The 19,769-nt window shown below is 40.4% G+C and overlaps 1 protein-coding gene across 1 annotated transcript in view; it reads left to right on the top strand.

The window, feature by feature from the left end:
* LOC140235731 (uncharacterized) overlaps positions 1-19,240 on the top strand; it is a 29,580-nt gene extending 10,340 nt beyond the window's left edge. Inside the window, exons 10-26 of the mRNA XM_072315745.1 lie at positions 710-1,840; positions 2,718-2,862; positions 3,487-3,639; positions 4,291-4,441; positions 5,733-5,926; positions 7,067-7,194; positions 9,118-9,191; positions 9,905-10,169; positions 10,710-11,270; positions 12,792-13,047; positions 13,513-13,946; positions 14,375-14,454; positions 15,543-15,650; positions 16,533-16,608; positions 17,323-17,467; positions 18,210-18,303; positions 19,059-19,240. Coding sequence (XP_072171846.1) covers positions 710-1,840; positions 2,718-2,862; positions 3,487-3,639; positions 4,291-4,441; positions 5,733-5,926; positions 7,067-7,194; positions 9,118-9,191; positions 9,905-10,169; positions 10,710-11,270; positions 12,792-13,047; positions 13,513-13,946; positions 14,375-14,454; positions 15,543-15,650; positions 16,533-16,608; positions 17,323-17,467; positions 18,210-18,303; positions 19,059-19,240 — 4,177 coding nt within the window. The remainder of the gene's footprint in view (positions 1-709; positions 1,841-2,717; positions 2,863-3,486; positions 3,640-4,290; positions 4,442-5,732; positions 5,927-7,066; positions 7,195-9,117; positions 9,192-9,904; positions 10,170-10,709; positions 11,271-12,791; positions 13,048-13,512; positions 13,947-14,374; positions 14,455-15,542; positions 15,651-16,532; positions 16,609-17,322; positions 17,468-18,209; positions 18,304-19,058) is intronic.
* The last annotated feature ends 529 nt before the right edge of the window (positions 19,241-19,769 follow it).

Genomic DNA, 19,769 nt, shown 5'->3' with positions numbered 1-19,769 from the left:
GCACAAAGATATCCACTTTTACAGTAACAAGGTAGCAGAAGCACTTGTAATGTTTTCAGGCCACCCACTACAGGTGTTTTGATGCGACTCCTGATAGATTATGATAGCAAATATTACACACCCTTCCCCACATGAGTCAAATCATGGTAATTATCGTAGTGATCATCAAAATAATGATCTCAATTGTGATACTGACGGTAATGATTATTGAGGTGATTATGAAGATGATAATGATAATTATGATAATACTACAATTGTTACAACTTAATTCATAATGATAGCAGTTAAGTAAGTCGTGTCAACAGAATACATTTGCCAGCCAATGCATTCACATGCACCACCATATCAATTTCAATTGCTGCTGTTGTGAGTAGCAGTAACATCCATTTCTTACAACTCTTCATTGGGCGTGCTAGTGTATAATCAAGAATTACGCTGAAATCAGTTGTACATGCTGTCAGACTCCTTTTGATCGAAGATATCTCTTCAGAGCTTGCAACATTGAGGTCAAGTGGATGAACACACTTTTAACAAAACTGCTGGTCTTTTCGCTAATATTTTGGATTTTCGTCATTACCCTACCTGAATCGTGTTATCACAGCATTATCTTACACATTTCTTTATATGCACATGCATCCATTTCAGAGCAAAAATCTATAGTTTCTGCAGGCATATGGAAGCTATGTTTTGCCTTCAATATCTGTTCCAGGAAAAGAAGAGAGGAAGAGGAGAAAAGGAAAGAAGAAGAAAGACTGGAGGTGGAGCGTCTCGAGAGAGTGAAGGTCGAAAAGGAGAAGAAAGAAAAGGAGAGATTAGAAAAGGAGCGCAGGGAGAAAGCAGAACAAGAGGCCAGACAGAAAGCAGAGCTTGAAAGGCAGAGTGAAGAAATCCTGAAGAAGATTCTCCCCGATCGACAGAAGGTTGGAGCAAAGGCCGGAGAAGGAGAGGGAGAAGGAAAACCCAGTGAAGGAGCGAGTGACAGTCGGGAAATTAAGACGGACGTCAGCACCGCGGAAGAGATGGCATTGCCGTCAAAGGATGAAGTGGGTGAGGATAGTAAACACAAAGGAGACTCTGTGTTCATCACTGAAAAAGAAAGTACACTCATTCGTACTCCTATTCCACAAGGGATTGCTGAAGCAGAGATGAGTAGAACTGTGCCAGTATCTCATGGTGCTGAGACCGGTACTTTGGGAAAACAATTAGAGCTCGTCGGCGGGGCCCATGTGGAGAATGAAAGAGGGATTCACCAGTGGGCATCCCCCAGTGATCAAAGTTCCGCTACTGCGGAGGAACGATTGGGAGGCGGTGCCGTCTGTAGCGTTTCACGGACCGCAGACAATGGGGAAGGCGAGTCCGTCAAGCTTGCCGTGGATGGGAAGAAGCTATCGAGTCAATCTGGAGATTTGGAGGAAGGAAGGGCTCGGACAAGCTGCGGACCAGGTGTGACAGCTGGCACGGGGAATTTAGCACACCAGGATCTGGAGGTCAAAGGTCGTGACTCATCACATCCATGTGATCAGTCCATGATGTCCACCAGTAGCCGGCTAGAGAGGGACGACAAGGGAGGTAAGACCCCACCGGGAGGTCAGTCTGTCCATCTGTCCCCGACCTCAGAGACTACAGCCGGTCATCTGGAAGGACCTCCCACGGGAGAGCTTGATGACCAGAGTGGCGGGCAGTCAGATGGTCCTAGGCCTTGTGCAGCGAGCCACGATGGCGAAGTCCCATCAGAATCGGTTCAGTCTGATGAATCACAAGTGCAGCTCGAACACTGCCCTCTAGAGGACAGCCTGGAACAGCGGAGGTTGGCCTGGATTCAGGAATGCATCCCCCTGACGTGAGTTGCACATGTGAATACTTGTCATTATTGTCAAGCTGCAAATCAAAAGACTTGCTCCTTTGTGAATCACTTTTTTTTTTAAATATAATGATAACATCGTTTCTGCCCTAATATAGTTGAGGAATGTCATCAGAGAAAGGGAGGGAGGGGTAAAGGACTGGTTACTGTTTAGCTATAAAAACATTTAAGGGAGAAAGATGTTTTGTTATACTAAAATCTTTACCATTTATGTTTAAATGAACAGTTACAGTACTTTTTGTACCAGTTCAAGATACAATATTACTTCACGGTGTCACATTTTCATATCATCAGTAGATGTAAAAATAGTTTTAGTAGTAATTGATGGATATTATGTATGGATGTACAGGCGTAGTTATCAGCATAGTTGCAGTCCTTTTACATATTTCTGTTGTTTGCTATTAGTGCTATACTTTATGGCTGCTGTCATGTTGGATAAGTGATTATGTGTGAGATCCAGTTGCTTCAAGGGAAAGTATTTTGTGTTTCTCTTTTGTAAATCTGCATTTTAGATTCTGTTCATAAGCTGGTATATTGTAGAGTTAGGTGAGTCGGACTTTTCAACAGAATAATACAACTGGAAACTTCTTTATGATGGAGTGAATTTAGTCTAATCCTGTTATTCTCAGTACAAAAGGGGAGCTTGTTATTGAGTGGCATGGGATTATTTTTTATTTTTTCTTAAAAAAAGTCTTAGGTGTTTTACTGTAAGATCTCATACACAATGTTGGGAGACATTATTCTTAAATCATGCAAAATTTTGTGACATTTGCAAAAGAGATATTCAGCCTTAGAGTTTGAGTACTAAACCTATCTGACCACTTGACCCTTGCTTCTGGCATCATGCTCACTCCAGTAAGCTGGTCAGTAAGGCCAAGCTGGACAGCACGTCATCCAAGCCACGGAGGACGCTCCGAAGGCCCCCGTCAGCCAAGAAGTTGCCTGCTCTGACAGACGCACAGCTTACTTCGGCTTCGCTTCCAAACACCCCCTTGTCAGAGGTGGGTCATGTGGCATACCTGTAGCTCACTCTACTGCTTATTCAGACTTTCTATGTATTTTGTGATAACAGTAATGTTTACTCCATCACAGTTGAATCCAACACTTTATCATGATTTCTATTCTGTTTCTGCCCCCCCAAGGAAAAACGCAGTATCTACATCCAGCTCTTTTTCTCAACAACGGAGATATTCACCATTTTATATTTTTGCCAAAGCCCCTGGAAAATATGCTCTTTTGAAAAATTGTGGAATTTTAGTCTATCTAGCTACCAATTTTCCTGGAAAATATCATTTTGTGTTTTTGTTTTGTTTTTAAGTTATTGATGAAAATGTAGATACTTTGGGGAAACGCCATGCAATTGACTGATTTCCCTAAGGAAAAACGCAGTATCTACAGCGGAATGACTGCCATCTTCTGCCATAATTATGTATGCATGTATACATTATCGTACAAGTATTCATGATCCTCAACCTTGGGCCCTGGGGGATGCATCCTCCATCCCCCCATTTATGCCCTGATTACAGAGCAGGCTTCATAACATTAACAAATAACAGAGCACGCATTGTGATGTCAACAGTCTCGTAACCCCTCATCCCTCAAATCATTTTTCCTCCGTTTCCTAGGTTACCACAGTGCAGCTCCACGACCTCCCTGGATGCTCCTTGACATCTTTGGCCAAGTGTCCGAGGCTGCGGTGTCTGAGTCTGAACAACTGTGGTGCCACAGCTCTCGAGTCGCTGGAAGGATGCTCCAACATTTTGTTCATTGATGTATCGGTAAGTTAAGTGCTAAAAGCTGCAGTAGTGTTTCTCAAGCATTTCCACACCTTATCCAGGTGGGATGTACAGTATTTTGTGCAGATTACCTGTATGAGTCATAATATGTTTTTAAAAGAATATGTAAACTCGTTGTTAGAGACATCGTTTTAATAACCTGTTGAGGACGAGTCCAGAGTTTACTTAATGGGCAGGTGTCTATGGGAAATGCGTGTTGGAGCAAAATCAGTCCGTCCTCAATGGGTTAAGAATCCCAAGTTTGAAGATGTTGTGAGGCTAATTAAACTAGGGAATATTTCTATGTCAGATGTTTGAGCATCAAAATGTTGACGTCAAGGTTACAATGTACTTTCTGGTCTTTTCTTTAATATGCACTTATGTCATATTGGCTCAATATCCGTTCATATCTTGTACATAAGTTTAATAGGAATGCCATCTATCTCCTCAACAGTGTTCAGATTAATTTGAAATTGCAAGATACTTAATCACCAAATGAAAAAAAAAGTGATATTGCATTCTCTGAGTAGTTCTCATTGGCCAGACAGTTTCAATATCATGCTGTGTTGTTTATTGTTGCTAGTCTTCTTTGACAGCATCTGGTGTTACACAAGCTTCTTGCAGCTGGTACGTTTCTGTATTAATTTTCTCCAGGATAACAAGGTGGAGAGTCTAAGCTGCAGAGACAAAACTGCCCTCACCTGTCTGAATGCAGCCAGGAATGTGCTAGCCTCCATCCAAGGCTTAGAGGGTTGTAACCACCTGAAAAAGCTAGACTTGAGTCACAACAAGATAACAAGACTTGGTAAGAGATGACCTGAACCCTCCCTTCACACTCTCATCATGCTTTCTGTATTGAACTTGCATTAGGTTATAAGATTACTGTTTACCTCAGTGTAAAACCACATAATGTTTGCATGCATTTAATTTTGTGAATTTTGCGAGAGCCAAGATTTGCAAAATGAAAATGCACACAGAAGCTCTTGTCTGCACTTATATGCATTGAATGCGAGTGGCAATTCACAAAAATTTCATACAGCAAAAAAAAAAAAAAAAAAAAATTCATGCCGAGACAAAGAGCATTAGTGCCAATGTGGGAAAATTTCATGCCACGAATATATCTGGCTTTGCAATTTCTAATTTGTGAATATATTTTGCATTACAGTACTTGGACAACATTATAATGAGTTGATAACTTAGTGACAGAAAAAGAAACAAGCATCATCCTTTCTCAAGAAGCAAGGTTTTGAGAATATCTGCCTTAGGGACAATAATGAGAAACAGTTTTGTTTTAGGAGGCAATATTTGATTTGTCACGCGGTACACCGGGGTACCGTCGTAACCCGGGGTACGGCGTTTTGTAGCGCCATCTCATGTCCATTATCATACAGTTGTACAATGTTGTCATGGCGACTGTTTTCTCATCATCAGTGCCGGCATAAATCGGCATGGCGATAACGATTGCAATGCCAATTTTTCTTCCATGTCAACTTCTAAACAGCGAAGAGTACAACTGAGCATGTCAATGATAAAAAAGTTATTATTTGCATGCATTAATTGTTGCATAATCACAAACATGAAAACATTTTTGTGCATAATAATACTAAGAATTATTTTTACACATTTTTGGTAACCCAGGGTACAGTGCTGAAAAAAAAAAATGTAATTCAACAAAATGGCAAAATTTTCATTTGGTACCCCAGGTTACCAAATATTGCATCATTTCAATGTGGTCTAATTTCCTGAATATCAGCCAACTCGCAAAATTCATAAAACAGATATCACCACAAAATATGATATTGCTTATATTATACTCTATTTTGGAATCAGGTGGAAACAAGTTGTAGGAGTATGATGATGTTAGAATAAGTTTGTGAAGAGATTTCTCCTTTGATTAAGAAACAACATGTAATGAAAAAAAAATACATATATTAGGCCATTCAATTACCGTGGAAGATAAAGCTGATAATATGAGGACACAACTGACTTCTGTCATACTTGTTTATTTATTTATTAATTTATGTATTTATTCATTCATTCATTCATTTATTCATTTACTTATTTATTTATTTGTTTATTTATTGTTCTCTTCTCAGCTGGAGTGGAGACTCTCCTGTCCTTGACCCATCTTGACCTTAGTCACAACCAGCTGGTCAATGCCAGCGGCCTGCCCTCGCTTGTCCACCTGCGAGAACTGAACCTCTCCGCCAACCACCTGAGCAGCGTCCGGGGGCTTGACCAGTGTCCACTGTTGCAGAGGGTGGACCTGAGCTCTAATTCCATAACTGAGGTTGGTCATCGTTTAATTGTGCTGATTTTTTATTTTATAGTTCTTTTTTTTTTTGGTGGGGGAGGGGGGGAAGGGAGGGAAGAGGTCACCAAGAGGGCATACGTCGTGACCCACATTACCTTGCCTTTGCACTTGTACGTATTTGTCTAGCATAAAATTGATACTGTTACTTGTTTCTTGTAGGAAGTAGGTAGTAACTCCTGAATCGATGAGTTATGAATCATCTTACGCCCTTTTGACCATTGGACACCCGAGATCCTGTAAAATTATTTTATAGAGTGGTGTGGTATAGCGCAAAGATATATCTTTCTTGTGTATCTGGGGTCTGGATGTGAATTTGGATGGGGTCAAGGGCGATAACCCCTTGGGCAATTACCCTGGACCCTTCCCCTGACCCTAATCCTAATCCTAATCCTAACCCTAAGCCAAACTCTATACCTTAAAACCAACCCTAACCCTAATCTTATTCTTACCTTATTGCTAACCAGTACTTAGCTGGGGGTAATTGTCCTGATATGGAGATCGTGTAAAATTTTAGAGTGGTAAGGTATAGCTCAAAGGTGTATCTTTCTTGTGTATCTAGAATCTCAATGTGAATTTGGATGTTGTATCTTAAAAGTGTATCTTGAAAGTGTATCAGGGAAGATGTATCTGAAAGGAAAAGCTGGATGTGTGTCTAGCCAGTGTACATGGAATGTTTGTGTAATGTGTATGCAGAAGGTGTAGCTGGTCAGTGTATATGTGCATATCATAGGTAAACTTGGGAGGTGTACATTTATGTAGTGGAAAAGGTGTATGTGGAAGGTGTTTATGGAATGTGTATGCAGAAGGTGTAGCTGGTCAGTGTATTTCAGAGGTTAATTTTGGAGGTGTACGTTTGTACGTTGTACATGTATGTAGTGGAAAAGATCTGAAAGATGTATGTGGAAGGGGTTTATGGAATGTGTATGTGGAAGGTGTAGCTGGTCAGTGTATATCAAAGGTTAATTTGGACAGTGTATCTGTAGTGGTAAAGGTATGTCTAGGTGTTTGTGGAAGGTGCATCGGCCATGTGTATCTGTGAAGTGGATGTGAGAGGTGAATCAAGAAGTTGTGTAGAAATTGATTCTGGTGTATGGTTTCTCTTCCTGTCCTTGGAAGGTGCCGAAGCTGACCAACAACGTCCTCCTGCGGTTCCTCTCACTGGCCAGTAACAGCCTGTCATCAGCCATACCCCTGGGTCAGATGTGGCTGCCCCTCCTCCAGCATCTAGACCTCAGTCAGAATGGGTGAGCATTTCCTCTTAACTCTTTATGTGCCCTGTTTGCATGCCCAACTTAGTCAACGGCATGCCAAGTTCGCATTATTCTTCTTAAGTGCAAAAACTTGCCTAAACTGATCAATAAACCGCCAAGTGCCACAATGCAATGGAAAGTGTTTATGGCACTTCCATTCCTGTCACGTGTAGCTTGCATTTCATGTGGTGATTGACTAGCAAGCGATGTGCCCTACTGGATTTGAGGGCAAATTCTAAATTTCTGTCATGGTTTTGTGTGCAACTGTTCCTACTGGTCATTTGAAAGAAAAACAAACATAGATTTGTCATACAATTTACATCAAAGCAAAGCTGAGCATTTTCTCTACAGCTTTGCTCATTACGTATAATGTTTTCCCAAAGAATCACTACGTTGCTGGCTCAGAATAATGTGGCACACAGCGGGATTACACGATGGCACATGAAGAGTTAATTCCCAGAGCTACCAAATATTCCTTGTTCTGAAGAAGGCTCAGGGAGGTCGCTCTCAGTCAAATATGCCCCCACCTGTGTCCCAACACCTATAGAATCAGACCCTAAATGGCATGCTAAGGCACATCAAATTTGCACCCCTACATGACGACACACCTGTAAAATATACCCCAAATGACATCGTCAGGGACGTCACATGATGACACATTTCGCTTTGGTACCCAATACCATGCCTTACGTGTAGATGGCATTTTGAATAAATGTGACCCTGCATCACAAAACCAACAAAAGTCGCTAGATATGGATTTTTAGTTGAGGGCAAATTCGTAAAGAGCATACTCTAAGCTTTAAAATTATGTATAACTTAAGTCAAATGGACTCCCCTAACTTATCTTAATACTAGAAAGAAAGCACACACTCTGGAAATATGTGAACTGAGAATAGAGGCTCTGAAGTACAGGGTCTATTCAAGCGTTTAATCTTTACCAAGCCGTGCTAGCTGTGCCATGAAAGGGACAAAACACAGGATGTAAACCACTGGAGCAACAACAATGAAGGGACTATAAGATTAATCTAAAATTGAGCAAGTTCTATTAACACATTCTGTCCATGATTAATACCAATTTTCAAAGCAGTAGAGTTATATTTTCAAAAGTTATTAGACTTGAAAGTGAAGAGTGTGTAAAGGATTTCAAGAAATGAAAAGGGGACTCTCTGACATACCCTGAACATTCTATTCTCCCCCAAAAGAAGGGTCGTAGAAAAACTACTGAAAACACATTTCCCATTCATGTTATGATCCCAAACTAAAGAATAATGTAGAAGAAGGATGTCTCTTTCAGAAAATATGAACAACTCAAGATTAACTCAGATGACCCATTTCACCTTTTTTGAGTCCTCACGTAAAATCAAGGGGTGCAACTTTTTGTGCGTTTTGTGATGCACGGTCACAAATGCTGAAATCACAATGTGCACTCATTTTGAAGATTCTGGAAGAGTGTTGGGAAACAAAGACCTTTTTAATGAAAGGTCCTGTTTATGTTTGTGAGCAGTGATTTAAAAAATGTTCAAGATATTACATTTGATGCATATGCTTAGGTCTGTTCACAAAATATCCTACCATGTAAAATTTTTGCAATAAAGCCTAAAGTATAAGGAGATATCAGTATTTTTCTCAATAAACTGTAACCGTAGACTGGTTTAGTCTGGAAGCATTTTTACTATAACTATTGTTCACATTTTATATGTTTAACAAAACTTAACGTCGACTTTACTTATTCAAATTTTAACAGTAGTTGTTTCTATCCCTAACTCATGTTTTAGAACTAATTTAAAGCTCTAATGTTGGGTTTTTGTTTCAGCTGCAAATTATAAATTACGCCTTTAACGTACTCAAGTGGAAGCAGAGAGACCAGGTCCTGGTTGTACTGTTAATGATGTATTTCTTTCTCCGTATTTTTCACAGATTGTCTGAAATACCCCCCGTGAAGGCATTCTTGCTCCTGGGGCATCTCAGCTTGTGCAACAATTTCATTTCAGGTGAGCAGTAAAACCTGACAGAGTCAGAACAACAGAAGAGTAATGAAATATGGCAGTTTCCTGAGCATTTGCCCTTTCCACTGATATACCAACATACCTTGCAGTTGCCTTCAAGCACTATGAAAACCAGCATATATTTTCTTTTCATTTTCATTAATTTGGACAGTGAAACAACTTCTTACAATTCAATGAGAACAGTGATCCAAATATAAATTCAACGGTGTTACCTCACTTATCACTGATTAACAAGTGTGAACTCTGACTGATTCACCTTTTTGGTTTATTAAAGGAACAAAAAAAAAGTATTATGGAATGTCAAAAGAAGGAAAGAATGTAAGAACGTAAAGAGATATCTTATATTAAAAGTGAAGTTATGAATATGAATTACTATATGACTTTTCATGATAGCTGTGAGGCGGCATATAAACAATGTGAAATGGAGCGCAAATTCTAAAACCCGTGAAAATATCTTCTTGAGTTTCTCTGCACAGTTTGAATGGGGTGACAAATGCGCAGCGCGAATTCATGAACCTGCGAATATGTTTTTGAGCCACTCAGTGCGAAAAATATTGATGTTTACGGTATTAATGACTTGTCTGGTAGGTAATATATATGCATACACCCAATGCAGCATGGTACTGAAAATTGCACCCAGTCATGTGAATCTAGTATCACAGAGAAAAAAAAAAGTACTGATCTGTTCTTGCCGCTAGATGTGGAATGCCTTGTGCCAAGACTAGCAGGCTGCAGGCACCTCAAGACCCTGAGCATTGCTGGCAATGCTGTAACCGAGGAACCACACCTTAGAAGCTCCCTCCTCCGGACTCTACCCAACCTCCAGCGCTTGGACTCTGACCTAGTGACCTCAGTTGCCAAAGGTCAGGAAACTGGCCCAAAGCCGAGTAGTTTTGAGGTTATGTGCAGGTCGCAGGTCACCGCCCAGGATGCTCTGCTGGCAAGACATGAAGCGGAAATCAGGTATGGTGTCTTGGAAGAGTCAATAGCATGATGAAAGTAAATGGATTATCAATCTTGAAGAGTGTCATGCAAAGTGTAATTTTGAATATCAAGCAGCGTGACTGACATTGATTTTCAGAGATATGAATTCAGATCACAAGTTATCAATTTCTGATGATAGGAAGGAAAAAAGGACATTAACTTCATTCAACAAGTTTCCTTTTTCATACTTCTAAAAGGCACATCATATGTGTTATTTAGTTTGAATGTATTTTATTATCTTGAGACATCTCTATTTATAAAGGCACCTTCACTGTTGGAAAATGTCATACAAATTTATTTAAATGTGACTTCGGATTTTAAAGGCTTTTTTGATTATACATTGCAGCTGAGAGTTGTGTCCCAATAGGGATGGTAATATTTCTGAATTTCCATGAGCTGTATTCATTCTGAATTAGAACAAACTAATGACATGAGCAGTGCAATATGAGATAGCAAGGTGACACTTTTTGTTGCAAACTATTGGAAGAATAACGTGTTTGTTGTGTTTTTCATGTGCAGTGATGTAAACAGGGATGAGCAAGGAGCTGCCCTGAAGCTTGCAGAGATGCGAGGGCGCCATTTATTGGAGCTTCACACCCAGGCCGTGGACCATCGCTACATGCACGAGTACGGCGAGACGAGCCCCGTCCAGAGTTGCAGCGCCAACATCCCCGAACATTCAGCTTCACAATCTCAGAATTCAGGGCCAGATAAAATGGCTGCAGTGGTGGCATCACATGAGGCTAGTCTCAGTCACCAGGAGAGTCATCGAGCAGAGAGCTTGTCTAGCACACAGAAAGGGAGTCACAGGGACATGAAAACCTATGATAAGTCTGCAGAAGAGTCTAGGCATAGAGTGACAGGGATTATCAAAGAAGCATCTGAAACTGTGAGGTCAGGTGACTATACTGGCAGGTCAGGTGACAGTACTAGCAGGTCACGTGACCAGCAGAATGCGGGTACCCTCCATGGGGAGGAGGGGTATACAGTGAATTCAGGATCTCAACGTGGGGAGCAGCACAGGATCGTAGATGCCCAGACTGTTTCCAAGGCGCTGCATCGAGAGCTGAAGTCGGACAGGTCAGCCACTATCCCTCACATTAATAAAAGAATAAATTAAGTAATTTCCTGGTAACTGAGTCTACTTGACTATAACCATTTATACAGCTGCACAGAGAGCTGAGGTTAGAGGTTACTCAAACATTAACCCACTGCCTAAGAGAAAAAAAATCAGAATGTGTCCTGTACAAAGTTAATAGAATTTTAAAGTTTTTTAGAAAAATGAGTTAATACTGTAAATGGAATTTGATAACTGCCTGGTATACGAGTCTATTCTAACAACTACAGCCTTTCTTTTTCTTGATTTTGCTACAACTCACATTTCCCATAGACACTTGCCCGAGTATACTAGGGACTCATCCTCAACGGGTTAAAAAAGCCTAATGCTGACATTACCCTTTGGAGGAAGTTTTTTAGAGAAAGTTCAATTTACGCAAAATCTACAAGCGTGGAGCTTAACCAGTACTGCTAAATTTGCATTCCTGGGAAGGAAAATACTCTTGTTATATCTCAAGAGTAGATGACTCAATCGATCATTCCTTTTTTGACATTTAATGCAATGGCATGGATGCCATTTCAGAGGCGGGTTAAAAAATGGCCTAGATGGACTATTCATATCACATACTGGACAAACATGTATGCTCAAAAGGCATAACATTTCCCAATAGACAGGTCAATATTATCAAGGAGGTTGAAGAGATCGAGTAACAACAGAGTTATTCCCTTTGATCTATGTTCGAAGCCGCCGCTCAAAAATATTTGAAGCATGTGCCAAACAGGATCTGCCGCGCCGATACGAAGACAATTGGCTCGTGTCTCATTGCATACATGTAATTGCCAGCCACTTTCAAAGGAAGATATGTCTTTGTGATGGTAATTACTTTTCGCTATCCCTTCTTATAAAAGGTAGGTAGTACAGACACGAGGATGCGCGAACAGAAATTGAGGAAAAAATGCTGAAATGAAGATGAAAATTACTCGACTGGGCATACGCGGGCACTAATCTGATATATCTATCAATAAAGAATTATACTTGAAGATTATTACATATTAGTTTCATTTGGGCAAATTAAGTCGAAAAGTGATAAAACCAGCTTTCCAGGATGGTACAGTTTTAAACATGTTCACATAATACAGCTCTGATTTACATTTTTGCGCAAATTTCTGAACGGAATTGACTTTTGTTTTACATGCTTTATTATGAAGTGAAATTTCATTTCATTTGATATATAAATAAGCAAAATATGGCCAACATTATGATAACGTTCAAAATGAATCTTCAGGTTACTCAGCAAGACGGCGGCTTGGAACATCGATCATCAAAGGCACAAGTGCACCTGTGGAATTCTTTTGTACATCAATAGAAATCTGACAACTGTTTGAATAATTACAGCCAGTTGGAACTCCATGTATAAAACCTCCTTGATATTATAGAGGAAAGTGGTCCTCAATGCTGTGCTAAAATCTGGCACTGGATGATTGTGATTAGGTATTATTGTCCCCATTATTATTCTCACGATTCCTCCGATTCTTTGCTCCCAGTGTCAGCCTGGGGCACAGAGCGGCGACCCTGATCCAGGCGACCTGGCGCGGCTTCTCGCTGCGGCGGGACATCCACGTCGGCACACAGCGCTGGCTGGCGGCCGTCAAGATCCAGTCCGCGTGGAAGGGTCACAGGGTCAGACAGAGGTTGCAGCGGGTCAGGGAGGGCGTGACGCTGAAGGATCATGGAGCGGCAGACGTGACCGAGGAAGAGGAGTATGGGGAAGTGGATCTGGAGTCCTTTGACTTTAATGAGGTGTGAAGGGAGAGGATTTCTTCATGTACCTCATTAGAGGCTGGCCAAATTTACAAAAGCCTCTGTTGAGATATATGCTTACAATGTACTTTTCACTTTGAGATTGTCATATTTTGTGTGTTACAGATTTTGTTGATAACCGGTGGGTGGATCACATTAAAATTTTCACTGTCGCAGTAACTCTTTTCCCCTCAATTTCATGTTTTAAGTGATGGTTTTACTGGACGTGGTCTTTACTGCATTTTTCAAAATGTGTGTGTTTGAACTCATGCTCATGTTTTGTTTTGTTTTTTGGTTGTTTATTTGTTTGTTTTTCAAATTCCGAGGTATGACAGTGAACCATCCTCCAATTTTAGGTAACAAGTGACTGGCTTAAAAAAAAAAAAAAAAAAAAAGAGAGTGAAATGATAATGGTTCTGTTTTGTGGCACTATTTCCAAACATGTTTTTCCATTCATCTTGGCAGGAAATCCTTGAGAAAGGATGGACCACACCTTCTGAGATGCCCAGCCTGGTGTCAAAGTACCCGCCCCTCCCTCCCACCACTCCCTCCAACAGACCACACCCAGCCTCCCTGCACAGACCATCACCCCCATCATCAGCCAAGCCCTCCCCTCCGTCCGCCCCCAACAAGCCCCTCTCTCCAGAGAAGCCCCAACCCAGACCCCCACGCCAGGCGTGGCGGGGGGCCAACTCCCCGCTGCTGCTCCACCATCAGGAGGACAGACCCCAGGGCACAAGGGATGGGATATCACCTCCCCAGGGTAGGGGAGGACTGGTCATGACAAAGCCGCCCCTCCCTCCCACGACTCCATCTAGCTTGGGCAGCACCGACATCCTGAGCCTGGGGACCCCTCGCACCCAGCGGTCAGCTAGACAGGAAATGCTGACCGAAGAGTGGTAAGATTCAAAGTCCTTTAGATGGGCCATCGGACATCATTTGGGCACAACATACCTATAGTATGTTACATTTTATTATCTAATGTACACAGGGGTACCCAAACTTGAGCAACTGAATATGTGTTCTGCTAAAACTTCTTCATACACTGAATCCTTGGGGGCAACATATGTGGGTTCACATGCCTATGGGCAACAGCAAATGTCTTTTACTTTTGTATGCCCTGACCCACTTGCTGTCACCTTCGTTACCAATATAATTTTGTGTTACATGTAGAGTACAGTGTATCCTCTTGTAATGTTCACTCTTGTTTTTGTCTTATGTTTGCAGTGGTTATGATATGTTTTGCTCTTTATCTGTTAGAATAGATGATGATGATAATAATAGTTATCCACAGATGTGAAATACGCTGTCTTTGTCATTTCTGCAGGGGTTTTAAAGACAGCACGACTGCGGAGCTCATGATGAGAAGAGCCAAGAAGATGGCCAAGGGCAAAAAGAAGAAACTTGGTAATTTAGTTATATTACAAACAAACAAAGAAAATATGTTGGAATATTTCATCTTTTGATTATAATTTTTGTCACACACTGCTAGCATTACATAAGATATAGTCAAAGTTTTACTTTCATCCAAGCTTTACATCTAAATTATAGTGGTCTTATATCATCATTTTTTTTTTTTTTTGGTGGTAGAATTATCAAAAGCCTCCTAAAATCTTAGCTTTCAACCAACAGTTAAATTGGCAACATATTTTATTATTATTATTATTATTATTTTATTTGGCAGAAAACATACAATACACAATCAATTACAAAACTCAAAATAATCAATCAATACAATAACACAAAAATACCTAAACACTGGATGCACCTGAAGGGCTGCCAGGCATTGGGCAAAGTTAACTAAATAACTGTAGTCCGCGGACCACCCTAACCTATATCCCTTCCAGGCGCATGCAGCGTTACAGATTTATGTGCTACTGATTATCATAATAAAATATTCATTTATTTAGACAGTAAAAGTTATGTTTTTATCTCAAACTAGCAATTTATTTTTTTCCTTTCTGATCTTCTAAATATTTAATGAATTCAACCAATGCTATCAAACCAATCTTCAATATAGGAAGCACAGTAAAATGTAGGTTCAGAGTTGCCAATTTAGTGAGAAGAAGATAATAGGTTCTGCAGGAAAGTTATTCCCAGACGTACTTGCTTGGGTCATCTGATATAAAGCATGATCAAATCACTCCATCTTCTTTCAGACCTGCTTCCTTTATAGCATTTCCATTTTAGTTAGAATAATTAAATGCTTTGTTTAAAGCCCTGCTAGTAAGCCAGAACTTCCATGATGATATAAATCTCAGTATCAGTGTAGTAGATGTGATAAAGATGATGTTAATGATAATGATGATAATAATGATGAAAATTGCAGTGATAGTGAGGGCTAGGATGATGATGCTGATGTTGCTAATGATGATGAAAATAATGGTGATGATTATGATGATGATGAAGAAGAAGACAGTTGGCTTTGATGAGTTAATGATTATGACATACTTCTGTGTTCAAAGCTTTCATGTATTCCGTTATCTCCATTGTAGATCCCATCCAGCGTTATCAGCAGATTAAGAAGGCTCAGGAGTCGCCCACTTCGAGACAAACCCAGGTGGCCTCCAAGAAAGGAGTCCAGAGAAAAGAATACTTCCAAGGTATGAACCCATGATGCATCTCAATGACAGTCAGTGAATATTATTTTCTGCTTTGTTTAAACCTCAAACCTTTTGATGGTAGCCGTCGAGTCAGCCAGGTTTATGGCCCTGCCTGAGCAGATGCAGATTTCTTTGCCTGGGTTTCTATTGCAGGGGTGGATCCAAGAATTCCGTAAAGGGGTGGGGGAGAAAAGCATTTTATATTTCTGGTGCCACTTTCAGGTTTAATCAGCTGACAAGCAAAGAAAGAAAAAGGCTTGAACACAATTTTTTGGTGCCACTACAACCGGCTGACAAGGATCTTTGCGTGATCTCATGCATCCTTTTCTTTAAAAAAATAAAAAAATTGAAGGGGGGCGCACACACCAAGTGCGCCTCCTCTCCCTTTCATTTTTTCATTTTATTTCTTTTATTTCAAAAAAAGGAAACAAAATAAAAGGAGAGGCATGCACCCGGTGCAATAAATGAATAAATATGGATATCTAATCAGAAGAGAAATTATCAAAAAGACTGAAACAATGGGGAGAGAGCCTCAAAATGACAACTATTGCCAAATTTTTGTCATGCTAAAATCTTTGTGATAATCTTGCACTACTTGACAGAATACTTCATGGTTTCAAATCAGTATGGAAGGATCTTTCGATGCACCAGCTGTCTTTCTTTAACCGTTTGTGTGCTTAGAGTTCCGATTGGCACAGAAAACAAGAATCAAACATCAAGTCCCTGGCACAGAAAGGGATAATAGTGGGGGCATGATGAGATACGTTCTCCCTTGTTCGTTTGTTTGTTCATTTTTTCCACGGAAACTCTTCGATTCACCGCTCAGTATTTCAACTTTTTCAAATATTCAAACATTTCAACTAATCATTTCTCTTTCTCCAGCCCGAGAGGAGGAGATTGAAAGGAAAGCTCGGAGCAAAGTGGAGGAGAACTCTCAGCGAGAAGAGAGGACTTTTGAGTAAGTTACAGATCAGTGCTTTGAAGTGGATAAGATATTAAAGCAAGTTGCAATCAAATGAACAGAATCACTACCAGCCCCACTGCTGGTATCTTTCAGAGTAGATGACAGAAAGATTGTATCGATATTGGGAGACCAAAGCCCAAATATAAATGTGGATTGAGTGAAAGCAGCAATATTAGTAGAGCACATCAGTGAAAGTTTGAGGAAAATTGGGCAATCGATGCAAAAGTTATGAATTGTTTTGGTGCCATCATTGCTGGATGAGGAGACTACTACACTTCATAACGTCATTGAGGACAACAATATAAAGAAAATTTAAAGAAAATTCAGCATATTTTCATCATTTTTTAATAGCCTAATGACAGAACACTTCAATTACCTCCTTCAGAAAGCAGGCAGAATAATATTATATATTAACAATATGTAACAGGTTGATGGAATCTGTGCTTTTCGTGAAAAATATGATTGCTGACTTTTTGTGTACAAACCGAATGGAGAGTTGCTCAACACCTACATCACACAGAGCTGCCAATTTGTCTGAACTTATTTGCTAAATTTTATCCCTTTATAACTTTTTTGTGTGTCTCATTTTTCCCCCAAGTTTTCACTGATTTACTTCTCTTCTGATACTTCTCTTCTCATACAAAGCAACATGATTATATTAGGATGGACTTTCCCTTTAACACACGTCGTTTCCTTCTCCCCTCACAGGTGGGTACACTCTCAGGTCAACGATGCGGTGGTATCAGACTCCCGCATCAACCCGCACGGTATCCGCCAACGCCAGGCCAGCAGTGAGCCCAACCTTCCCGCCATGAGCCATGATGTCATACAGGGGTCAAGGGTCAGCCTGGTGGTAGGTCATATCGTCCGTAGAACCCTGCTATCTCCACTTTGTGTGATGGCTTTGGAGATGATCTCTGATGGTGATGGCAATGGTGATGGTGTTGATAATGATTTTGATGAGGATAGGGACAATGATGATGTTGATGCCAGTGATGATGATGATGATAATGATGGTGATGATAGTGATTATCAATATTATGATGATGATGATGATAATAATGATGGTGATGATAATGATTATTATTATGATGATGATGATGGAGAAAGGGTAACTAGGGGGGGTTGACAGCAGCAAAAAAAAAAAAGAAATGAAAAAAAAAAATGAGTCACCTGACAGAACCCCACCCCCTGTATGAAAAAGATATAAAAAAAAAAATTGAAAGGGGGCTTGCAGTGGCGCCAGAAAATTGTGCTGAAGAATTTTTTTTTTTTTTTTTTTGTTTTTGCTTTGTCAGCTAATGAAAACCTGGAAGTGGAAGTAGCCCGAAAAACGAAAAAATTGCACAGGGGAGCCTTTTTTTTTTTTTTTTTTTCACAATGGCCGATCAGTCTATACATTGAAACCTATTTGGTAGTAAAATTCTAGAGGTTCTAGCTGTAGCGTTGACAACAATCCACTATCCATAGCTGTCTATTCACAGGAAAGCACCACAAGAGGTTCTTTTATTATTGTAGGAGTGCAAAGCTGACTCTTGTCTTCCATGTGTTCTATCATTTCCTCTTCTTCTCTTTTCTCCTTGGTGTTTGTGCAGAGCCCCAATGCCATGGAGGTACAATCTGTGGACAGCGCCCCCTATGGGGGGCTTAGTGCCAGGGGGAGAAGTCATTCTTTCTCATCACCTGAAGGTTTGTATGAATTAGACCTCGGCTGAAATTTGATCCTCACATTTTTTTGTGGAAGTTCCCTCCAGTTTTCCATCATAGAATGAGACTTTATATCTTTCCCCATCAGCTTTGAGCCATGAAATGTCTCCTGTTTGAGGCATTTTAGCCATGAACCTTTTATTTTACTGGAATATTGTTTCACTGCTTCCTTTTGTTACATTAAAGTGTCTTGCATTAGTATGGAGTATAATCAGGCACAAGTCGAATATCAATATCATTTAGAACCAGTGAGGGCATTGTTTTTAATTTTTGTGATCGTATGATTACAAAGATCAGCCTATAGTGTGAGTTTTAGTCATATTTTGTGCACATACATGTAGAGACAAGAAAAGGCTGGTACATGTACATTAGATAGGTAGGCGTATTAAATATCATGACCCACTTCTACATGATAGCCAACTGAGGTGTTTTGCACTTTGAATGATAGTCTTTTATCTATCCTCTACCAGTCAGTAACATGCATGCAGGCATAGAGGATATCAGGGGTGGATCCAGGAATTCCCTAAAAGGGGGACACCTATACAAAATTAAAGGGGGATGGGATGGGATGGGATGGGATGGGATTTTAACAAAAATTAAAAGGGAGCAAACGCCCGGTGCTCCCCCGCCTGGATCCGCCACTGGGATATAGTCCATCATGTAGGCATGAGTATATTCCTATGTGGTTCTAAGTATGTGAATGCTAACAGTTGGGACTCTGTCTATGTCACACTCAGGTGATAGAGTCCAGTTCCCACCCATCAAGACCAGCTCAGCACCAAGCAGCCACACCAAGCAGCGGATGGCAGAGAGAGGGGGCGACAGGTGGGGCGGAGGAGGGGGAGGCGGAGGGGGTGAAGTTAGGTCGGGGTGGGGAGGGGATAGTAGAAGAGGGGGATGGAGTAAGACAGGCAGGTGACACGCCTTCATTCAGAAATATGTCCTCAATATGATGATGTCAGATGTTGTACTGGGTAGCACGCTTTCTCTTGCTCGTAAATGGTAGAGCAGACTGCTTCTCAATTTGGATCCTCTGTGCTCCAATCACATATTCAATGGCTTGGTTTCTCATCCCAGCCAGTATTGACCTACTCTTATATCCTTGTTTAAGTAAAAACAGTATGCACATTACATTATTGAATTTAAAAAGCAATGGGTTAGTTTTAGTAATTGGCAGAAAAATTACGCTCATTTTACTGTTGACCAGGGCTCAACATCTCAATAAAGCAATACAAAGTAATATACATAACCCTTATATGAGAACAAAATATTTTACAGACTTTTGAAACACATAAACTTCAACAATACATGGATACAATTATAGTAATATTAACTTTGTATTTTGATAAATAAACAAGTGAGCAAATACAAATTTATCTTTTAACTGTATAATGGAAAAGAGGAAGTCACGAGGGAAGCATAGCTTGTAATTTTTGTGAATTTGGGAG

The sequence above is a fragment of the Diadema setosum genome, chromosome 12 (assembly GCF_964275005.1).
Source record: "Diadema setosum chromosome 12, eeDiaSeto1, whole genome shotgun sequence".
NCBI lineage: Eukaryota > Metazoa > Echinodermata > Echinoidea > Diadematoida > Diadematidae > Diadema > Diadema setosum.
Note: the sequence above shows the minus strand (reverse complement) of the source record. Positions and strands in the feature narration are given on the sequence as shown.